The 23,228-nt window shown below is 44.1% G+C and overlaps 3 protein-coding genes across 7 annotated transcripts in view; 2 read left to right on the top strand and 1 right to left on the bottom strand.

Moving 5' to 3' along the window:
* The window catches only part of LOC111845582 (GRB2-related adapter protein-like), a 13,909-nt gene extending 12,511 nt beyond the window's left edge, over nt 1–1,398 (top strand). For both annotated transcript variants that reach the window (XM_023815101.2, XM_023815100.2), the window contains exon 5: nt 23–1,398. In XM_023815101.2, the coding sequence (XP_023670869.1) occupies nt 23–202 (180 nt within the window). In that variant the 3' untranslated portion in view covers nt 203–1,398. The remainder of the gene's footprint in view (nt 1–22) is intronic.
* slc5a10 (solute carrier family 5 member 10) lies at nt 1,313–23,228 on the bottom strand. Of its 4 annotated transcripts, XM_023815096.2 has the most exons (16): nt 22,870–23,228; nt 22,598–22,743; nt 22,001–22,072; nt 18,775–18,879; nt 17,722–17,781; nt 17,314–17,418; nt 14,420–14,525; nt 14,248–14,328; nt 13,074–13,279; nt 11,992–12,127; nt 5,892–5,999; nt 5,250–5,400; nt 4,744–4,912; nt 2,616–2,831; nt 2,338–2,443; nt 1,313–1,887 (listed from the first exon to the last, which is right to left on the bottom strand). In XM_023815096.2, exons 2-16 carry the CDS (start codon nt 22,706–22,708, stop codon nt 1,691–1,693), a joined length of 1,929 nt encoding a protein of 642 aa, XP_023670864.2. In that variant the 5' UTR covers nt 22,709–22,743; nt 22,870–23,228; the 3' UTR covers nt 1,313–1,690. The 4 variants fall into 4 exon arrangements, with proteins under 4 accessions (XP_023670864.2, XP_023670862.2, XP_023670863.2 ...); XM_023815094.2 differs by having other exon boundaries at nt 22,598–23,228; XM_023815095.2 differs by lacking the exon at nt 18,775–18,879 and having other exon boundaries at nt 22,598–23,228.
* On the top strand, nt 6,729–14,184 carry fam83gb (family with sequence similarity 83 member Gb). Its single transcript, XM_023815093.2, has 5 exons — nt 6,729–7,547; nt 9,495–9,662; nt 10,036–10,160; nt 10,330–11,683; nt 12,247–14,184. Exons 1-5 carry the CDS (start codon nt 7,089–7,091, stop codon nt 12,721–12,723), a joined length of 2,583 nt encoding a protein of 860 aa, XP_023670861.2. The 5' UTR covers nt 6,729–7,088; the 3' UTR covers nt 12,724–14,184.

Here is a 23,228-nt window from a genome sequence, read left to right as displayed (position 1 = left end):
CCTTTCTGCCCCCCCCCCCCAGCGAGCTCGCCACGCCCAAGCCCTGCTCGACTTCAACCCCCAGCACACCTCGCAGCTTCGATTCATGCGTGGTGAGGTCATCGACCTCCTGGACTGTTCTGACTCGCAGCGTTGGAAGGGCCGGTGCCATGGCCGTGTTGGATACTTCCCCCCAGAATACGTCCAGCCCATCTACCACTGACCCCCCCCGCCCCGCCCCGCCCCGCCCCGCCGCTGCAGGAAGCCCGTCTTGGGAGAACAGGCACCTGCACACACTTCATCCCAGCTTCTTGTCTTGTTCGCTTGATCCCATCTGGGGCCTGGACTTTGTACAGAGACAGTCAATATTCAGGAGACTGGGAGGAATGCCTGGAAAGCTGAAACGGGGGGACGATGAAGAGCAATCCATTGGGAGGGGGGGGGGGGGGTTCCACGTTCCACGTTCCACATCTCCCAAGCAAAAGCACTATAGCAGAGCCCCGTGGTTCTCAATTCCCTCCCCCCGCCGGTCCACATTTTTGATCCATTCCAGCAGCCGTGCACCAGATTAATCGGCTAATTATACAGCCTCTGATTAACTGGTTCTGACTTGCAGCTGGCATGTATGGATAAGGCCTGGCTCGAGAACCACTGGCACGTACAAAAAAAAAAGACTGTTGTAGAGATGTTTCTCTCACCTGTATCACTGTATATGGCGTAAACAGATCTAAGGCTTCATTACAGATATTCCCAGGTACTAACCTCTGTGCCAGAGATAAGAATCTAAAGCGATGGCTTTCTATAAAAATGCACCCTTAATAAAAAGTAAAACACTGTTTGATATGTAGAGTACAACTGCCATCCGTCCATAGACACTAAAGGACCACTTGGAGACCAGATAAAATCAGAGCCGCTTTTAATGAACTGTCGTTTATGCTGATCTTGAATTCTGAACCTGCTTAATGGAATGAAAATGAAATTTTAAAAGGTTACTATATCAAATATATAACCATATAATTATTTTAGCAAAGATCTACTTCAGTTACGATTATCTTTTTGAAACAATGTATTGCACTTATTAGCTGATAAATCGTTAAAATGTTTTTATGAATTTTCATTCATTATGTGTAATTCACTGCGTAAAGCCTTCCAAAGTTGCAATGACACCCGCAAAGATTTTAAGATGTATTTTGTTGTACTATTCATTGAGCTAATCACAGCTTATCACTATTAATGATGAAGAAATCATGTAAACAGAATTACTGAACATACACTATTTACCAAGGGGGTGGTTTGGAACATGGAATGAACACAGATATTCTGTTGTCATAAGTAATGTATCGGTAATGTTTTATTTGTTGCAAAATATGTTTATGTATATACAATCCTGTGTCAAAAATAAAAAAATAATGAAGGAAATATTCATTCATTGCAGATTTATTTAACCCACAAAACATCACGCTTAATAAACTGGCCGGAAGTGATTAATCAATTTTAAATTTGAGTAGAAGTCTTTCTTTCTACAGAGACAAAAGAAGGAAATTTACTAAAGTCACTGATCTCACCCATTATTTTTTGGCTCAAGTTGTAATACATATTCTGTAGAAAACAGTACTTTCATTACTTTTAATAAATATTTTAGAGAATCAAGTATTCACAAGTACTTGAAGGTCCATCAGGTAACAGTGGAGGTACTGCGACATTCCCGGGGTCATGCAAAGTAGGCATAGAGGAAGATGTTGACACACATGAGGAGGATGGCATTGGCGCAGCAGAAGCGCGACCAGAAGGGTGTCTCTCTGGTGGTTGCTATGGAGCACAGTGGGGGTGTCGTCGGCCGATTTTCCCGTGGGCTACAAAAGCCAGCGCCTCGGGAACACTTCCCATGATGCTCTGGAGCAGTGTCATCTTGGGGGGAAAAAACAAAACACAACATAGTAAAGGGGAACTGAAATGCATGTGTATTACATCTTACTGCATTCATCAGCCCCTGTGGGAGTTTAGGTTTGCATTTTTAGATTTAAACAGTGTGATATTTTATGGAAGTAATTCAGGTTACTTTGATGAAAGGTACAGCAGCAATGACCTCCGGGGAATCCCCATCACTGCAATATTGCCACCAGTATTGTGTATGAGGAGAATAACGTGTTTCTCAGTAGACGCTCTTGCTTCGAGGCCACACCTGGACCCCCCTGAGATCTGAGTAGACCCTCACCAATAAACCACCACAGGACTGGCCCCACAGATCAGGGAATCCCTACTTCCTGTAAACAATGAGCATGGATTCCCCCCGAAATTCTCAATCATTTATTCTCAGTTAAAGCCCCGTCAAGTACAGGAAGAAGCATCAGGTGTTACCGTCTGTCCGCTGGTCTGTGTGATCCTGCAGGGTGGAAACTTTCTGCAGAGGGATTTCGGGGTCCGGCTTGTCCGGCTTCAGGGTCCACCACGTCAGGTTTTTAACCTGCAAATGTTTGAAGGTCTCACACAAACGAGCCTTTGGTGTATCTGCGTGCAGGCAGATATTAGTATCCCTCGCTGGTACGACATCACTATTTGCAGCCCCGCCTGTACGCCGGTGTAAATCCGTCACCACCCGTGTTCGTGTATATCACTGCGTGGCAGAAGGTGCTGACCTGCTCCTCCGTAGGGGGGTCGGTGAGGAGGCTGATGACCACCACCACCACGCCAGTCAGCAGGCAGAGGATGATGGCGAAATGGAGGTAGTGGACGTTGCGCAGCACAGAGGGCCGCGGGTCGTACACGCCGCAGCGAGGAGGCGGGTAAGCAAACTCTATGATCATCCGCGTCAAGCCGACCACCAGACCCACCATCAAGCCCCAAAACGCTCCCTGCAAACAAAGAATCACCCCATTCACATCTCTCCTGGTGAAGTACCTTCATTTACATAGTTTTATATTTAGACTCTTCGTTACATTGGATACAATTACATTACATATGAGAATGACTTGTGCTGAACTCTCTTTAAATTGAACATCTATGGAGATGAAAGGCAAAACCACAGCCATTAAAAACCCAACATGCAAAGTATCTCGGCCCTAAACAGCAATGTGAGCAATAATTCTCATTGGCTCTATAAGCAACAAACCATTGCAAAGGCCACACAATCTCATCTCTTAGGACAGATACAGCTCAGTCATCAAGGGCTACAATTACAAAAATGACCAGTCAGAAAAAGCTAGAATTGTTATTCATTACCTAACAGGTGCATCTTTAATGTAATTTAACCCAACGTTTCCCAATCCAGTCCTCGGGGACCCACAGACCGTACATTATCTGGCAAGGAGGAAAGACGCAGACTGGCTGTCGGTCTCTGAGGACTGGATTGGGAAACTGATTTAATCAGACCCACAATCTAAACTTACATTCTTATCGCAAATTTGAAGGAGAGCTCTCAGAAAACCTTGCAGCACACTGTCAGAACAAATGGTACAGCCCTGGTACAGTTTTGTTCCCTAAGGTACAAACAAAATTAACATACCCCATAATGGTACAAAAATGTTCCTCAGAGTCCTTTTCTGTATCTTAAATTACGATAAAAGGTAAATTTACCTACAGCTATAGAGTACAATTGGCAGACCCTTGAGGGTACAGCCCCAGTAGCAAGTAATTGTACCCTCAAAGGTACAAATTGGTACTTTTTTTCTAATAGAGCAGCCTAGTATCCAGACTCCTCGTAACCCGGATAAGTGGTTATGAAAAATCTCCACCAGAGAGATCCTCAAACGCGCATCAGACACAAGACCTGACACATTTCAGACTAGCGGCCTCCTTCGCTGATTCCCAGACCCCTAAGGTCTGCAGTCTCAGGCTTGTGCTTCAACCCAGTCGTGTTTAGGTGCATTAGGCGAGTGGTTTGTGGGAGCAGTCAGTCAAGATCAAGGGTTTCCTGATTAGCCATGTAGAAAAACCAGAAGAGTAGAACTGCAGCAAGGACAGCAAGCTGCACACAAACAACCCAAACCCTACTTGTGCTGTAGATGCCTGTGGCTCACTTCTTCTATAGAAAGTATGCGTGCCACGCCAATGTAATGACTTTCCAAACCCGTATGGGGAACTCACCCACGACACGATCGCGTGAATATGTTTTTGCAAAGTGAGAAGCAGGTTTTTAGACAGGTTAAGACACAAACCAAAGAATATTGGTGACAAAACATTGAAAAATCATTCAAAATTGTAACGGCAAACATATTATGTTACTCGTGGCCTACTTCGATTGAAAGGGAGCTTCCTCCCAGAAGATGTGTCAGGTTCCGCTTGATTATCTACTGAGGGCACAGCAAAAAAAAAAACAAAAAACATACACACGCACACAATCACAATTGTTTGGCGTAGTTTTCCAAAGTTTCACACAATTCACTCAAGTCACTCGATATGCAATTGGAGGCTGTGGGGTTTATCGATATCAATCATTGTGCGACTTCTGTGGGAAAAGAAAATAATAAAAGAAAGGACGTAAAACAGCACTATAAATACGGCATATCTCAGGAATGAAGAAGTCCAAAGGTTTTTCTGTTTTAAACATGCTCATAGATGTTGGTTTGAGTGCTGTTACTCTGCTTTTGAGATGCTTGCGTTACAGCTCAGTTCACATACTGTAATTTAGGATGCATAAATGACTCCTCGCTTACAAGGTGACAGTGGCCTTTAATCTCCTGTCATACCCATCGCCTTCACGGGAATGACTGTACTGCCTTTGGCGTTATTTACTCTCCATTCTCGGCAAACGGCTGTCTGACTCACCATCTCGTTGGTCCTCCTCCAGAACACTGCCAGGACGAAGATGGAGGTGACAGGCGGGGCCAGGTAGCTGGTGACGGACTGGATGTAAACGTAGAGCTGGCCGCTGTTGGCGCTCTGCAGGATGGGGATCCAAACCACGCTGATGATCACCAGGATCACGGTTACGATCCTAGAACAAACATGCGCCACAAAGCTGACCTTGTCGCCTGCAGTGGCTGATGGCTCACGCTAGCTGTACCATCGACAGCCATTAGCATGTTAGCATGTTATAATGCTGAATTAAAGTTGTGGCAATCTAGTTCTTCAGCAATATTTATTTATATCAAAAGTTATGCACCCAGTGGGATAGTGGGCAAAAGGGTTTGGATGATGAAAATAACTAATTTGATGAAAGAAACGCAAGTCAGACGTAACTGAGGTTTACGGTAAAAATTGTGGTCTGATTAAGCTCAAGTTGATGATGACAGGTGTGCCCACCCCCGGTGGGGAGGGGGGGTCCTGCCCACCTGCCCACCAGCAGAAGTTCCTTCTCACTGGCCCTACGCCGGTATTTCCTCCAGATGTCTATGGTGAACAGCGTACTGCTGCTGTTGAAAATGGAGGTGAGGGAGGACATGAGGGCGGCCATCATCACGGCGATCATCAGCCCCCGCAGGCCTGGGGGGTGGGGAAGGCAGGGGTGCCATACACTCGGTTAAGGAGGTAAATGTCTTAGGAGAAAAATATTATAATTCGTTACATGTATGAACAAAAATGGAAAGGACAGTCTTGTTTATATACAGGAATACAAAGCAAAGAATATCGGTGGGAATTTTTTAAGTATACTATATAACAAGCATGTTAAAACAACAGATGGCCTAAGCTGACTTAAAAGAAACCTCTCCCAGAAAAAATTAGCACCGGGTTTCTGGATAATCCATTATTTTAAAACGTAATGCAAAAAACGCTACTTAACGCTAAATAAACAAAAAAGGCTAACGCTACTTTAAAAACAAAAGGAACAGAGGAAGTAGGCGGCTCCCCTAAAGTGTGTGTTTTACAAGTCATTAACTAAATCACAAATGGACATGGCTGTCAACTTAATCAGTCATGCTGGTTAACAAAGAACGGGACTAATCTTCAGCACACAAAAAAGGGGCGATTCTCACCGCTGGGCATCAGCTCAATGACCAGCTTGGGGAAGGCGATGTTGGAGCAGCCCACCTCTGCCCCGCACACCATCTTACACACCTCCGGATCCACGCAGCCAACCGAGTCTGCGGACAAAATACGCATGTGCGTAAACGCGATCCCACAGCCACGTCTGTATGATCCTGAAATGAAAACTATTTAAAACACTAATAAAAACAGGCAGATTATCTTAAGGGTTTCTAGATGAAATTCCGCGAGCTACTCTATAGTTTGTTCGCTCATTCAGTGTAGATCATTAATTTTACTGTGCACTGGAAAACATCAGTCTGCGGGAATTCATACTTGCTCGGACACCAGATTTTCATTATGGGGCTTTCTGTTAAAGAACTATTTGACTTGGCAAACGCAATCAGAAAAACTATTCTGGAAAAAACGTGTAGCCTAAGTGGAGAAAATACATAATTTATAAATACAGGTTGCGTTTGGTGGGGGAGACCAGGACAATTGTTGATCTTAAATTTTTATAAAATCTAGAAATATGACACATCGAGGATTTTTTTTCTCCTTTCAACGTAGGACTGTACTAATTTGGTAAACATCAGCGATGTTTAGTAAAATCCAAGTTATGCGGGAAGATTAGCCTACTGTAATACGTACTATAGACCCCGATCAACGATTATCCCCGTTTTCCTTAAGAAAAAGGTTTGCGTCTCAAGTAAGAACGTGTTTAATTTCACTTGAAACGTGTAAGATAGCATAGACAATGCGCATCTGAGTCAGTCTCCGTCGGTGAGTGAGTCAGTACTGGGTACCGAGCCAGAGGAAGGCGCTGCTCGGTCATGTGGTCAGGGTGCGGCGAAGGGGAGGTCCGGAGAGCCAGGAAGCCTTTAGTCCCGTTTCACCTGGACCGTAGTGTGGGATATACATATGTATGATACACACGTACATATGTGCGGCAGCAGATCCCATGATAATGAACTAGAACCAATAATTTAAAAACAATAATTCTTTCAAACCATCTGGGAACAACAAAAGTTGGGACAGAAAAAAAAGGACTGAAACATTCGCTTTGTTATTTCACTAGGAGTTTCGTTTTATTTTGCCTGATCCGTATATTCTGGGGTTTTGCGCGTTGGATACAAGTAACAATATTCTGTGGTTATCTTTATGAAACCTGTGCTTCACGAAGTTTCAGAAAGAAAAGTCGCGCAGAAATGGCTCTATCCCAGGTCCAGTGCTTGGACGAAAACCACGTGAACTGGCGAATGAACGAGTCCAAGCCTGAGTTCTTCTACAGCGAGGACCAAAGGCTGGCACTAGAAGCCCTCATACAGGAGGGCAAAGATGCTTTCCAGGCGTACATCATGAAGCACCAGCTTCGCGACTTCTTGTCGGAAGTCGAGCTGGACCGGTTGTCCGGGATCGCGGAGGTGTACCAGCCGGGTTCTGATCACCCGAGAGGAGATGGGATCGAGGGGGGAGAGGACGCAGCCGAGTCCCTCCAGTACTGGCCGGAGCGGTCAGATACCTCCATACCCAACCTTGACATGGGTTGGCCGGACTACACATCCTACCGAGGGGTGACCCGAGCCAACGTGTACACGCAGCCGCCCCAGGATGGACAGACGCATATTAAAGAGGTGGTTAGGAAAACCATCGTGCAGGCGCAGAAGGTACCAGGCTATCGTGTGCAATAATTGGTAAAGTCGTTAACAGGGAACTTAATAACAGGCAGCCATTCCAAAGCTGGGCAATATAACTTGTAACTACATGACAAGGAATTTCAAATACGCAGATGGTATAATTAAAGTGTCTATGCCGACTTTTTATTCTAGTGCGATACAAAGCGACCTAGATTAGGTTCTGGCCGCTCCTGATAAAGAGGTCTTTGACTGGTTATCATGGGGATTTAAATCCATTGTCAAAGCCTCACGCTCCCGGCCACAGTATGGACACAGACCATTACTTTCGATCTCTGATACCAACTAATTAATATTGTCATGAGCTGATAACTTTACGTTTTCCCCATTAGAAAGTAAAAGGCATCCTTCCCAGAGAATGGTGAACACTCGTGCTAGAATTCTTGTTACAAGATTTTTTTTATAAACTTATATGTTAAACTGACACCTCATGTACTTCTTATATTATAGACTTATTTTAATTGAGATAATACATTGTTTAGAACTTTAATAATAAAAGTTTTCTTATGCTTAAAATTTACACATAGGCCTACTTCATTTCACTTATAATTCACATACAGGGTGAGCCAAAAGCACATATAGATTTTATTTTACGAAGTTCATTTTAAAAGTAGGTATACAGTTTTTATTTTACGGTACTGACTGGATCATGTTCAGTCTCCGTCATCGTTGATACATTCCTGGAGCCTGTCCCTGTCACTGCCACACACTTTAGCATACACATTCCAGTTAGCATCAATGTCCACAAATGCTTGCGAGATGATTCAATCCATCCAGTGTGTGGGGCTTCCACGCAAGAACCTTCTCCTTTACTACGCCCCGAAAAAAAAGTCCATAGGTGTCAGGTGAGGTGAATGCGGTGGCCAGTCAATGCCGACACGTCAACCGATCCAACACTGTGTAAAGGTGTCGTCAAGGTAGCTAAAGTGTGTCGCAGTGACAGGGACAGGCTCCAGGAACATCAACAATGACGGAGACTGAACATGACCCAGTCAGTACTGTAAAATAAAAACTGTATACCTACTTTTAAGAATAACTTTGCAAAATAAAAACTGTATATCTACTTTTAAAAATAACTGTAAAAGAGAACCTTTAATTTATAAAATAAAAACTGTATACCTACTTTTGACCCACCCTGTCTATTTGGTTATTAAAGAAAACTAGAGAAACATGATGTATTTCTCAGATTTTTTTTTTCCTGGCTGGATTGATTTTTAATTATTGTACCCTTGTTTTTACAAGGTGATCTTTATCTCTGTGTGTATTAACTAGGCTAGTTCCCAAACCGGTTAGATGGGATCGCAGTGTGTATGCCTTTTGTTTCAAGCTAAATGTGGATTGATGAGGTTTTATTGGGCTGTCATGAATTTATGCTCTTAATAGTCACTAGCAACACATACATTCAGGGAAGTATTACAGCCATGAGAGTGCGAATTAAAAATTGATGTGGCTAATTTATGGACCTCAAAATTTGTAGAAATTTATATTCAACTTAGGGAGATTAATAACTTGCGTGACTGTTCAAAATGAATTAACTATTATGTTATTTACACAGTAACAGAACTATGTGATTGTAACTGGCACTCTTTTTTATTACTATAAGAAATGTATTTACTTTTATTTTTATAATCAACAATTTTTGTCCTTAAATGGAAATTCAGAAACAGATATGTCACTCTGTCGTCACAATTCAGTCAATAATGATTAAGCTTTAATAATTTAGTGAGCTGTTGGAGGAAAATCTAATATATGTTGGTCCCTCAGACCTTTATCTAGAAGCATCGATCCTACTGATATTAAGAATGACCCACCATGATCTGTCCTGTTGTAATATTATATATTATTTATTTTGCTAAAGTTAATTTCATTTAAAATTTGCAGACCTAAACTAATGTACAATTTGTTTTTTTTTTATGCTAGGTTATTGCAGTGGTTATGGACTTGTTCACAGATGTAGACATCTTTAAAGACCTGTTGGATGCCAGTTTCAAGCGGAAGGTCGCTGTCTACATTATCCTGGAAGCCGATGGGGTTCCGTACTTCCTGAACATGTGTGAGAGAGCCAGAATGCACAGAGGACATCTAAAGGCATGTAGCAGACTTTCTAATTACACAAACTGCTGGGTAGCACACTTTCCCAACGTAGAATGCAGAACACAATTTCCAGTTTTGATTTACAACAAATATATATTGATCTACAAAATAACTCCCCAGCTATAGAAAACGAACATGTACCTCGGCATATTATGAAAAGTCCTTCTTTTGCTTAGACATGTTACAGCCTGGTAGGTAATGTTTAACACTTCGCCCCACCGAATATGGCAAAGTATGTGTTGGGCCATGACTTGTGTGTCATATCTAGTGAGCTCCCCATACATTCCTCATAACCTCAGAAATGACAGGGGCATTGCACACATTCGGAGAGATGGACATGACAAATGACTTGGTTGCTCTCCCCTAGAACCTCCGGGTCCGAAGCATTGAAGGAACAGAGTTCTACACACGGTCCTCAAAGAAGGTTTGTGGAAGAATGACCCAGAAGTTCATTTTTGTGGATGGAGACAGAGCCATATCTGGGTCCTACAGGTCTGTGTGAACATGGAGCAGTCTTTAAAAACCAGGGCCCTACACATCCACAACATACTGACATACCTGAGAACGTTTCTGTTCCAGATTACTGATATGTAAAATATTGCATTGTCAAAACATTCATGTCAATGATCGATCTGCTCTTTCTGCATCTGCCTCCATCTAGTTTTACATGGACGGCCTCCAGGCTGGATAGGAACCTGATCACAGTGCTCACAGGCCAGGCAGTGGAGACCTTCGACAAGCAATTTCGGGAACTTTACCTGACGTCCAGGGGTGTGAACCTCAGTAAGATTAATCTGGAGGACGAGCCTGAGCCTGAGCCCATCCCCCAGTCGGCTCCCGTACCCCTACCCTCCGCCGCCATTGCTCGAAAGCTCATCAACCCAAAATATGCCCTGGTTACCAGCAGTGCCACGGAGACGTGCAGTAGGACTTCCTCCGACAAACACAGCGCCAAAAATGAGGGTGCCAACAATGCTGCGATGAAACCACTTCAACGCCAGTTGAAGGAGCCAGTTGAGCTCCCTCCTATCCACCCGGGGCTTCTCAACCTGGAGCGTGTGAACATGATGGCCTACCTGCCCACCTGGCCTGAGCCCGACCCCCCGAGCGACGTGATTGGCTTTATCAATATCCGCGACACTAGCAAGCCCATGCAAGCCCACCTCATGCGCTCCGAGCTGTTTGAGACCTCACAGGCCATCCGATTCAAGGATCCTTTTGTTGCCCCAGTAGAGCCTCTTCCAGAAAAGGTTTGCCTCAAGAAAAAACCTGAAGACCCGCCTGTCAGTGCCCACCAACAGAAGTTACCAGAGTCTCCACTTCAAAGTGCTCAAGATGAGCCCGACATAAGCAAACAACCCAAAGACCAGACGCCACACTCAAAACCTACCATGGGGACAGAGGACAAACCAGTCCCACCAGTACCAAAACGCAGAACTGTTCAGCTGGTCATCAGGCGTGACAGTAATGCTGATATGCCAGAAATCAGCATCATCAAAAAGACCAACCCAGAGCCTGAAATACCACCTGACCAAGTGATAAATTCTATCAAAACCATGGGACCACCCCACAACGTTTCTACCTCAGTCACACCACCACAAGAAGCAACTTTAGAGGGTATCGGTGATGTAACCAAAGAAGATCAAAGAGATGTGATAGCCAGAATCAGGGTAACAGATGACACCAACAAAGCTGACAGTGTTGAGGTGTTTTACGCCAATTCCCCAAGTTCCACGATGCCAGACGAATGTTTTGAAAGCAATTTCAATGACGTGTTTGATTCGAGTCCAGCTCTCATGGTCAACGGGATGCAAGCTGGATCAGGCCGGATGCGGGGCCACAGAGAACCAGATGGACTTAAGGTCATGGCTCGGCTTTCTCAGTCAATGCTAGACCTGCGATCCGAGGACCAGCCGCAGGAACAGAAGGAAGTGGACGACCAGCAGGCACAGCCCAACAACTCCACAGCCTTGGAGAGGAATCAAGTGCCATTTCACAAGCTCAGTGAAAGAAAGGTGTGGCTCCTATACAAACATGCCAGCATTTTTTCAATCCCAATCACTTAATATTACAGCGAAAGTGGAACCATTTCTGTTGTGCAATATACCTATATAACATGCATTTTCAAGAATTTGTCTGATATATTTGTATAAGCACAGATGCCACATTGTGTAACTGTAGCAGTTTGTCCATCTGTCAACAGTATGAAAACATGAGAATACCCCGATAAGTATGGTGTCTTGGGCAGAGGCTTGCTGAGACTTGCTTACGGTGACGTCTGTTTGTCGAAATTGTAGCCCCAAAGGCATTAAATACACTTTACCTGGGTAGAGGGCTCTGCTGATCATTCCAGGAAGGATGATAAAGATCATCGGCAGCATTTTCAGATAGCTGGCCAGGATGGAGGCTCCCTTAGCATGACTGAGGTTCTTAGCAGACAAGGATCTCTGGACAATAACCTATAAAAAATTAACTTAGTAATGAAATAGAACTGTTAGAAAGCAGCATACCTAGTACAGGACTATGGCAAGCTGACAGCACTGTTACTAAGATCCTCTCTTTTCTGTGTCATTTACAGCTGCTACTGTCTTCATCCAAATCGCCAACCAACATCATCAGCCCAGACCAGCAGAGAGAGGAACGATGGTTTGCTAAGGTAATAATCGCCAAACCTGGCTCCTACCACCGGCCCACTAAAGCTGTGGGACATGTGATTGGGGGGCACAGATACTGGCAGGGGAAGACAACTGGCCTAGAGAAGACAAGCAGCGGCTGCAAGCCCCCCAACAGGTTTTCTCGGGGACAGCTGGGGAACTCCCGGTATGACCGTTTATTCAAGCACCACAAACACGAGCTGGGTCAAGTGGGAATATGCGCAACTGGACAGCCAATCAGCCACTCCAGCTACCCTCACAAGTCAGTCCCCACCCAGGTGGAGAACTGCACTTTGCCAACAAAGCTGTCCCAGTTCAAACAAGTCAGGGGGCGGACTTCAGGCACTGCTCTGGACACCCTACAGAGGAAGACGCAGCTGGGACACAAGGCAGCAGTTTAGCTGCGGAGCCACCAGCCACCACTGTCTGCCTGTCTTAGCAGTGACTGAACTGGGTGTTTGCAGTGCATTTTGGTAGCACCATGGGGTTTCTATTCATTAGGTGTTAAATGTTTTTAAAACCTTAAGATTTAAGGTGTGTCATAAATTTCCCTCCTTTCAGAGGGGTGTTTTTTTTCTAGACCATAATTTCACGCCGCCTTAACATGTAATGGAAGAGTCCTGGAATCTTGGGAGTGGCAGGGTCTGATGTTTGTTCTTAAATTACTACTGACTGCTCTTTCTCTGGAAAATGATCTCCTAGATAAAGCTGTGATTCAGGGAATACGCAGGATTTCGATTAGAGGTCTTGCCTGGTCCGTGCACCAATACCACGTGGCGAGAATCGTTAGGCCCAAGGTCATGCCTGGCCAGGGTAGGTCACCAGCTACAGGATCTCGAAACAAGTGCATAGCGTCGGCTCGGGGCAGGTGGCAGGTCGCGTTGGGGATGATCTGGGAAGGGATGGCCTTCAGATACATGCCCTCCAGGTTGTTGTAGCCACCAATCTTGTTAAAAGCTGTCAAGAGTAGGATTTACAAATTACAAGACTATACTCTTAGTCAGGAAGCAAACTTTCTAATTTAAATAAAATGTTTTCTATATTATTTTATCCTAAATATCACAAACGTCAGTTCATAGACTTCCAAGGGCCTGTAATAATGTTAGCTGTAACTCTGGGTGAGTTACTCTGTGGTTTCGTGATAAATTATAGGTAAATTTCAATGTTCAGTTGGAGTTCTGTGGTAACTTTATTTATCTAGGGTGGAAACCAAAATGCGAACTATTAAAATGTAATTGAATTACATAAGCTGTAACAGATTTACACATTCTGTTTGAAAAGCTTAGATCAATGAGGCCGGTCTTTCTCAGTGGGAATCGTAGGAGTTTTGTGGATGGGTGGCATAGCCATTGCCTGAGAAAACAAGCTGCTTGATGGTTGTGTAGTAGATCAGGTACAGCTATGACTCTTAATTCTGCGCCGCGTTTTACAAGTGGCTGTAGAAAGCTTGTTACTCAGCATCGTGCTGGGGACAGTGGAGCCAACGAACACACTTCCAAGAGCTGGAATTAAACTTCATCGCATTACATAAACTATATCTCAGCGTTGAATTTTCCCTGCAAAACTATCCTGCTCATGATTCATACAGTTCTGCTTCATATCATCACTAGCTGAAAGTATCTAGAAGTGTGGGCAAATGTTCAAATTTTGGCAGAGAATCTGTGAGCCTTGGCAAGATATATGACCGCAATGCACTGCTAATTCCCGACCCTCAACAATCCACTCTGTAAAAAATCACCCTGACGAGTCCTGTTTACAGTTGTTACAGTGGAGCCGTATGAAGCTTTGTAAATATTAACGCTGTCACTTTTGAGTGCTAATTAATAATTTTATTGAAAATAAATTTTATGTTGAAAAAAGTGGATACTTTTCAGCTTTTCTTTCTTGCCTTCTTGGGACGGGAAGAAGGCATCAGGCAGACTCACCCGTGATGGTGAGGATGATCGCCCCGATGATCATGATGAAGGTCTGTAAGGTATCTGTGTAGATCACAGCAGCCAGGCCTCCTGAGGATATGAGAGGGGGCAGGATGGGCCTGTTTTAACAATGACAGGAAAACTGCCCCCAGGTCAGGCTGGGGCCCGAGGGCATACACACCTGCTATGGTGTAGAGTGCGGTCACCACCAGCATTAGGACTGTAGACAAGTAGAGATTCCAGCCCAGACACACCTGGATAAACAAGGCCCCGGAGTACAAGTCTGTCTGTAGCAAGGCAGAACGGTGGGAAAACAATTAAATCAAGCTATGCTACATGCGAAGACCTCTTAGAAACAACAGCATGTAAAATCAGGTCTTTTCTTTGTACAGATGTTCTAGACTGCACTGGTTGAACACCATATCCATTACGTTTTTACCATCTCACTAGTTTAGACACATAAGTCTTGTTTTGTCTGTTTTAAGTAATGCAGGTCTTATGATCCTTTTTACATTTGACATACATAAATAGCATTAAACCAACTGTAATATCTCCAGAATTTAACCCCCTGAAACACATTTTAATCTCCCACAGCCAGTGCTCTTTTTACTAGGACTATACGCTGCAATTTTCTCTTTAAAATGGGGTTTTTTATTATGATCGAGTCACAGTCAAGCTGCCCATATGCAGTGCAGCTGCCCATATGCAGTGCAGCTGCCCATATGCAGTGCAGCTGCCCATATGCAGTGCAGCTGCCCATATGCAGTGCAGCTGCTAAACAGTAAGTATTAAGATCAGGAAATGGCAGCATTTTTAAATGAGACTTTTATTTTATTCAGTGAAGCGTTTATTAAATATTAATTTATATTATAAAAGTAAGTGCATATTAAAGTGTAATGCGTGCAAGGTATTTGACAACTTGGCACCTACATTAACAGTACATTTATGTGGGAAACGAACGTGACGAGTTCTGTGGGCTGCAGTTCAGCTCAGGCAAATGAAACAGAAAAAAAATATATATGCTAAAACCGTTGGACTTAGCTGTTATTTCCTGATGAATTACCATAGCTATAAATAACTGTTTAAAAAGAAAAAGGAAAAAAAAAGATCTTAGTAGATCTTCGATGGCTCCGGGATCTCAGCTGAACGCCTCAGCCTGCCCGACATCCCGCGGCAGACGTGCTCCACTCCCCTGAATAAAGGGTGTGCCTGAGAGGAGACACTCCCCGATCAAAGGAAACCTAATAAAGCGGCCAGCTTTTCGTGAATATCTGCGGCGTCAACCCGATTTGGCGTGACAGAGTGTTAAAAAAAATCCACAGAAACGTGTCTCGCTGGTTGACGCATCAGGTACCTGCCAACTCCTAAATAATTTGCAGCATATTAAAACATTCAGCACAACCTGACACCCGCGGCGAGGCCAGCTCCGCCATAAAAATATATCTATCGGTCAGCGTTAAACTGGCAAGCGCCGCCTCGCTGAAAGTTGAGCACAGAGCTGCGACAGACCCGCCAACAACCGTGGGGAAGCGACTAGAACCGAGTGACAGCATGGCTGGTCACATGATTGATCACATGACTACACAGCCCAGAACGTACAGCTAGCTGGCTCACATTACAAAGCTGACACGATTATCAGTCGTCACCCCCCCCCGCAAATTAATTTCACATGACCCGTTTTCTAAAAATCAGTATCTGTTACCTTTAAAATATCAGCTCTTGCATTAGCAAGAAAATAAAATATTTCTATTTCAAGGACCTAATAGCAAGACAATCTTTAGTTACTACTCAAATTTACCAGTAAGACCTGGACTATTTGGGAAATGCAGCAAGCCTACAGTAATAATCATTAAATTGTACAAATGTTGTTTATGACGTTCCTGAGATGTCAAATTGGTTTCAGTTCGCATGTCTGTAAACTACACAACTCTGGTGTTTTTTTTTCTTCTTTTTTAAGATCTGTAGATCTTTTGCTTTAGCATGTCTGGATCTTTGCAAAACCACTGGACAATAGAGGCTCAAAGCAGGGCTACGCTCTATCTCAATGACATTTTTCAAGGAATGAAAGACAGATTAGGCAGAGCTGAACCAAAGCATGTTCACTGAACAGCTGTCATAAACACAAAGGCCATCGCGGGAGAAACAGCCATTATCTCCACGGTTAAGAAGGCCTGGCCTTTGAAGGACAAAGGCTGTGGTTTGGACAACATTCCGACACACTGTCTTGTATAAGCAAGACCCCATAAATACTGGAGCCTGTTTTTTGTGTTTCATGTATCTGCTTTCTAACTATGACGATAATCTGCAAAACATATCTGAGAGGCTGGTAAGGCTGACATGTCAGGGACATGAGAGCGGAAGCTAGGAGGGTCCGCTTAGCCCTCCTTGCTGACACTGCAGGTTCGGTGTACTGATCACAAGTGCTGCTTCTGTCTTCAGGACACAGACGGGAACATTCTGAAAGGCTTACGTAACACACATCCATACTATTGGAATATGGCAGGTAAACAAACTCAGTGCAAATATCACTTCAGATGGGACTATTATAATTCAGGCTTAATTTTTTCCAGCTTTCTGGAAATACTAAGAGTTTCGCTTCCAAGTTTTATGGATATGTAATTGCTTAAATTTATTGACATTGGGTTATACAATTGTAAAGTTGAATAATTTATGTCACTGATAGTTGACTGTATATGGGAACATTTAACTGCGTGATGCATCACAGATCAGCAGGGCAAGGGCGTAGGTTTCGTTTCTATATTAGTAGGGACCAAATCAGCCCCCACCCCCCTAAAGACACACGGTACTCCCACGATATTGGTAGGGACATGTCCCTATCATCCATACCTCAATCTACACCCTTGCAACAGGGTCCTGTAAAGTTGACTGCTTTGCACAAATGCTGGGAATACCTGCTCATACGGGCAATAATGCTGTCGTGCAACCGTTAGCAGAAATGTCCCAGACAGATAGATAAATAGATAGATAGACAGACAGACAGACAGACAGACTGATTGATTGATTGGTTGGTTGATCGATCGATTGGAGTCCGACTGCATAAAAAGCTGTGCTCACCGATATTTTGGTGAACACGGACAGCATCAGTGACAGGGCGGACAGGTACATGCGTATTCGCTGTCCGCCGAAGCGTCTGCCCAGGTATTCCGGCATGGTGACGATCTGACCGGGAAAGGGCAGAAGCACATCGTTTGTACGGTTTCAACCACAGTGAGCACCGACAGTTTCTTACAGTTTCCTGGAGGGGTGCACACATTACAGTTTCACTAAAGCTGGCAGTGCAGCCCAGAGCTATGCAATGAAGGCGAAGAAAAATCTCACTGACACCCCCCGGCATGTACTCGGGGGATCTGGTGCGGGACTCTTATTATTCAGTGTGGTTGTGGTGCACTTTTTGTCAAAGGCGTCAATCTGCAGACCAGGTGAAAAACCGCACGGTGAGCACGTCTCACGGCAAGAACTCACCCCAGAGGTGACGTATACGGGGACGAAGACCCATGCCAGGGCAAGTAAGACATAGGTCGCCTGCCAAACAAAGTGCAAGATGTTACGTCCCAACAATAATCATCAAGGAAGTAATGAACAGAATAAAGAATTCTCGCCATTCTTTTAGGATTTTTAATCTTTAAAACGCGAAACTATCTGCATATATCATGGTTACGACTTCCCTCTGCTGGCCAATAATGATACTGCATAACTTGCGTCCTGCATTCCGTTTCAAAAGGAGCATTAATGCACTTTATCATTCATGTGTTTTAATGTGCGATTGATGTGCATGCCACTCTTAATAAATCAGATATTGTCATGTCACCCCTTCTTTACCTATTAGTTTGTATTTGGGTATTTCGTCTGGCACCCTAAACTTACAGACTGCAAGGAAATTATTTATTATATATTAATGCAGGAAAGACTGATTCATACGTCCCCCACCAGCTCATATTACTATTTCGGCAAATCGACTCATAAGTCGTCAAGTTACCAGTCTAACAAAGCATCGTCTGACAGCTCATGGCTGAATACTGTGGCTGCTTAATTTATTCAAACAATAGCCGTTTCTCTCCTTTTAATATATAAACGGTAAAAGGAGGTCTTGTGAGAATTTTGCATAGTATCCCTCGCTCAATTAAACAGAGAGCTCAGTTAATTTGTGATATGTGCCACGGTCAGACTGACCTTCACAGCTGCCAGTACTAGTGGTGTGAAACACACCCGTTGCCAGAAATAAATTTCGCATTTTTTTTTACCTGGGGAGGGAGGGGGGTTCCCCCTCAGGTAGATTTTGCAGTCCGGGAAACGGAAGCAAATTGTCACCTGCCTAAATCATCGATCGATAACTGACAATTTGCGCAGGGGGGTTCAAAACCGTAGTGGCTCTGTGCCTGATGTGAAAGGATGTGCCGGGAGGGGAAAATGACAGAGCTCCCGGCTACATGTGGTCATACATAATAATTGTATGAAAACCACGGTGGCTGCGGATGCTTAGCTGGCGGAGGCATGGAAAAGCGCAGGCTCACTCACATTCCACTCGAAACCGGCCACCGCGATGCCTCCGGCCGCCCCTGTGCCGGCAAGTCCGATGAAAAGTCCCGATCCCTCGCTGCTGGCGAAAAGGGAGGCCCCGATCTAGCGGGGGCATCACAGCGACGCACAGATTTTAGTCTTAAATTCCTACATTCAGGAACTGAGTTATTAAGGATAGACTAAGGCGTTTCTATTTTAGACACAAAAAGAAAAAAAAATAAAAGAAGTGAGCTATATTCTAATTTTTTAGTATGTGTAGCACAACCAGGGGGTGGGGGTCTTATCTAAATCCTTCAGTCTGTGAAGAAGATTGGCCTCCTCATTTAAATTAATGGCCTTCAGTTTAACAGAGACCCATTTGTACAAATGTTGATTTTTTTTGTCCAGTTAATCATTTGTCTGAATGGTGCTCCCAGGGGATGCTGTCCTTCCAGAAAATCCACTAGCAGCTACCTTACAGCCGCCTGACAGCCAGTCAGGCTTGTGGGCCAGTGGATGGAGAACAGAACCATAACAGGAGATATGTTGCTCGTCTCTGCATGTGCCTTCTGCTGTAATCCCAAAGCTTTCGCTGGCGCATGAAGCCAAAAAGCTCCGTTTTCAATTCCCACTACATCTCCCAGTTCCCATCTGGTTGTCTCCACATGCCAGTGCAGTTTAGCGACTTACAAACCCTGTTGGACTGCTCAAAATAAAGACTTATTCTGGAAACTTCCAGATAGTCTGTTGGCTTGAAGCTGGCATCTAATTGCATATTCAGGCTCTGTGACCTCAGGATGCAGCCAAATTCTGTGATTCTCCACTTGTGCTCATTATATTTTAGTTCTCCCTCTGCTCCACCCTCCTATCGCACACCCTAACAGGCCCAGTGCTTTTACATTTCTTAAAGGTGATACATTTTTCATTACTTTAATGTATAAAGATCCTATATGAAATTATGAGTTTTGGAGCTATTTTTCGCTGCCATGAGTGTTTTGACACTTCTCTGATTTACATGCATGCTATCTCACTTTCATGACTCAGTGAAACACTGTATTATGGAAGGCCACTCTAAAACACTCCGTGATTAATGTAAACAGAAGAACATAAATTGGCTTTTGAAATGCAATGCAGATTAAGGCAGATTATTTAATGTTCTTACAGATTTTAATAATTTTATATATCCATCCATCCATCCGTCCATCCATCCATCTGTTGCTTATCCAGGGCTTTGTCGCAGTGGCAGCAGTCTAAGCAGGGATGCCTAGACCTCCCTTTTGCCAGCCACTTCTTCCAGCTCCTCAGGGAGAATATCAAAGTATTCCCAGGCCAGCCCAGAGATATAATCTCTCCTGCGTGTCCTGAGTCTGCCCCAGGGCCTCCTCCTGCTTGGACGTGCCTGAAACACCTCCCCAGGGAGCCGTCCAGGAGGCATCTTAGATAGGTGCCTGAACCACCTCAACTGGCTCCCTTCAATGTTTTATTTGTTTGTTTGTGTGTTTAACTTTCCCCTGAGTAACTGCATTAGAACACAACACTACAGTTTCCCATATCTTATAGTTTTGCTAATCTTTACCTATTAAAGTCATCTATTACATTGGGCATGAGTGCATGCATGCATGTACGCTCTGTAGTCCGAGTCATTGTTGCAATGCTGGGGTCACAAGCACGTGCACAGTGCTAATAACTGGAAGCAGAAGCATGTTTTTACATACCAGTGTGTGTATTTCAGATAAATACAGAACCACATTTCTTGAACTGTTCTGCTAGTGCAGAACCATGAACACAATCTACACATTCTATAAATGCCAGTCACCGTATTTTATGCACAGATCTCATCTATTTCAGTTTTTATATTTTTGGACAAGATTTTGCACAAAGTTGTTCTTAACTAGATGGATATTTATTTAAGGTTAATAATAGTATTTAATTTTTTTTGCCAAAAGGCTACATACTGTATATGACGCCTGTTCCTTACCAAACTCCTCAGCCCACAAATACCTGCTTTACACATTTCCTGCTAGACCCATAGTATGGATGATCCTAGACACTTTGTCTCCAGAGAGCAGCACACATTGGCATTAAACTTTGATTACATATAACACAGAAAACACCGCGAAGTAGTACCACCACCAAATAGGTAATGTAACTAAAGAAATAACACACTGAAAGGTCAGTGGAGCTTAATGAGACATATTATATAGAGTGTTATATTTAGAATGTGCTCATGTTAAAAAAAACATGGGTTAGAATAAACTTTTCAATGCAGCCACACTAGCTAAGAATCCGCACTAATGAAGGCGGACAGCTGACACTGAAAATTCGTTGTCATCTGACATCTTGTGCAGTCAGCTGGTCCGGCGATGTCTTTGCCACTAGGTCACACCGGTAGTAAATGGATTTTGTTTCTGTGTTGCAGGGGAATGCACGGTTCCTCTTTATCATATCAAGGGCTGCTCTGTCACAAGGACGAGGCAGCATGACTGATGGTTTACTACTCATGCTGCCTGCCTGGGTTGGAAGATTTTTTTTGCCTGCCGACGCTGCAGTGTGTGGCTCTAAATTCAGTGTTACGGAAGCGTTATTTTTTCCACAGAAAAGCACTTACGCAACACAGTTTAAGCATTTCACAAGAAATGAACGACAATATGTAGACTGTGAACATCCCAACGTACCACTCTCTGGGTTACAGTAATTTCTCAAATTGTAAACCATTTGCAATATAGTCTGACAATGTGCTACATTGTTACAAAGACTAACTGTTCTGTTTTATTCAGTTGCCTTTAATAAACTGCATAATTTCTCTTGTTAAAGTTACAAAAGGTACCATTAGGCTTATAATGCTCTGTTCATGCTGCACAAAAGCAGTTCTTTCACCAGCTACTGTTAATTGGGAACATCTTGATCGCTTACTTGGATAAAACCTCACTGTAATATTAATACATGAATGATTTTTTTTTACAGGCCTGTGTGCCTCACTACTTATCTGAAAAGTTTTTTAAAACACACATATGTATAAAATACTTTTGGCACTGACTATCACCTCACATTTGATAACTGGTGATTTTTAAAAATGTTTAAATGTCATTGAGCTAAATCACAACCAGCAGTGTACACTTGAGAGTTTTGCTCCACCCGTTTGTCATTTTCTTGTTCTGAGTCCCGAGATTTCCTCTGAGCCAAAACATTTCTTAAATCGTCATTGATTGGTCGGTCCCTTTCAGGCGGGTGTGGGGATACTTACCGGCCACCAGGCCATGTCCCTTCCAGCCAAAAAGTATCCGTTGAGAGTGTTTCTGCTGACTCTGCAAGATGACTAGTGGGACCAAAGAGAATTCATTCACTATCTTTGAATCAAACGCTCACACACATACAGTCAGACCGCTTTCTTATGTAATGCTTTGTCCTAATGTCTAATACCAATGATTGTAATTACACGCACCCCGGGAGATTTAAATCAATTTCACACAATTAACATAATATCTCTACCAGCACAGAAACTCTCCAAAAGATTATGGGGCACAGACAGAAGGTCAAGAAGGAGATCATCAGCAGATCAGGGTTCAGGAAAAGCTGGAATGATTTTTGTCACCGTTGATCCACTGGTGTTTCCACATATCACTGACACACCAGCTGAGTGCCCTCAAAGGCTCTGAACTTACATCCCAAAACGCAGCCTGGAATTATTGACCATGTTTTCCGTATTGAGCTTCCAGTGAGTACGACTTAAATGAAGCTGCAAAGTTTTCAGAGTCTTATAGCAGTCTTGTTTCCTGAGAAACACAGATTCGTGGACAGTGGGGCGGCCAAAAACCCAACGGTAAGATGGAAGGACGCTTACCCAGATGCCCACAGCCACGTTGAGCAGAAAGTAGGCGCCGATGACGATGACGTCGGAGACGCTGAAGGACTGGGCCAGGTTGAAGAAGCTGCCCGTGGAGTTGGAGTCCATGCCTGCTGCTCCGCTGGGGCTCCGCGGCCAATTTGCTGGAAAGGACGACGGGAGAGGGAGAAGACGAAGAGCGCGGGATGGGGGCGGGGCGACATTGATCATTAAACGCATCAGTTTAATGAAGCACCACTGTGTTCGGCGGTAAGCGCAGCACAACCCACATGTTGAGTTTCAATCAGCACACAGCCCATGGGGGGCTGGTTGGCGGGGTGACTGTGTGGTTCGGGGACACCCTACCAGCCTAAATCTCACCCAAGTCGTCTTCTAGGACGGCTTGCTGTCACACAAACCGGTTTATTTGCAAAGTCAGACATTCACGGGCGCTGGGTGAGTCCGGCCGTCTTTAATTATTACCCTTCCCTCTCAAAGGTGAAAACAGACAACACGTCAGGTGACTAACTGTTAAGTCTGTCAAATTTTGATCAGAGTTTAACGCCTGGAGGAAGAGCGAGAACTCCTTCCCGGACCGGCAGAGCGATGGGGGATGTCACCTGGGTGTCTCCGCAACCATGCTGCCGGG

The sequence above is a fragment of the Paramormyrops kingsleyae genome, chromosome 5 (assembly GCF_048594095.1).
Source record: "Paramormyrops kingsleyae isolate MSU_618 chromosome 5, PKINGS_0.4, whole genome shotgun sequence".
Classification (NCBI taxonomy): domain Eukaryota; kingdom Metazoa; phylum Chordata; class Actinopteri; order Osteoglossiformes; family Mormyridae; genus Paramormyrops; species Paramormyrops kingsleyae.
Note: the sequence above shows the minus strand (reverse complement) of the source record. Positions and strands in the feature narration are given on the sequence as shown.